The sequence below is a fragment of the Phaethon lepturus genome, unplaced genomic scaffold (genome assembly GCF_000687285.1).
Source record: "Phaethon lepturus isolate BGI_N335 unplaced genomic scaffold, ASM68728v1 scaffold46254, whole genome shotgun sequence".
Classification (NCBI taxonomy): Eukaryota; Metazoa; Chordata; class Aves; order Phaethontiformes; family Phaethontidae; genus Phaethon; species Phaethon lepturus.
The window spans coordinates 1-216 of NW_010534866.1; the positions used below are offsets into that span (position 1 = coordinate 1).

The following is a 216-nucleotide window of genomic DNA, read 5'->3' on the forward strand; positions in this document are numbered from 1 at the left end:
ACCGAGTGGCTGACCATCCAGGGCGGGCTTCTAGGCTCTGCGCTCTTCGTCTGCTCCCTCACCGTATCCTTTGGGGCTGCGGGGAGTGGGGCTGGGGGTGTGGCACCCTGTTTTCTCCCTTAATGCTCTGGCCAGGCCTTCAACAACCTGGAGAACCTCGTCTTCGGCAAGGGCTTCCAGGCCAAGATATTCCCCGAGAGTAAGTGTGGCAGAGGG

General features: G+C 61.1%; 1 protein-coding gene across 1 annotated transcript in view; it reads left to right on the plus strand.

Moving 5' to 3' along the window:
- Positions 1–6: 6 nt before the first annotated feature.
- The window catches only part of KRTCAP2 (keratinocyte associated protein 2), a gene marked incomplete at its 5' end in the record, with an annotated part of 945 nt that continues 735 nt past the window's right edge, over positions 7–216 (plus strand). Inside the window, 2 exons of the mRNA XM_010285633.1 lie at positions 7–63; positions 136–199. Coding sequence (XP_010283935.1) covers positions 7–63; positions 136–199 — 121 coding nt within the window. The remainder of the gene's footprint in view (positions 64–135; positions 200–216) is intronic.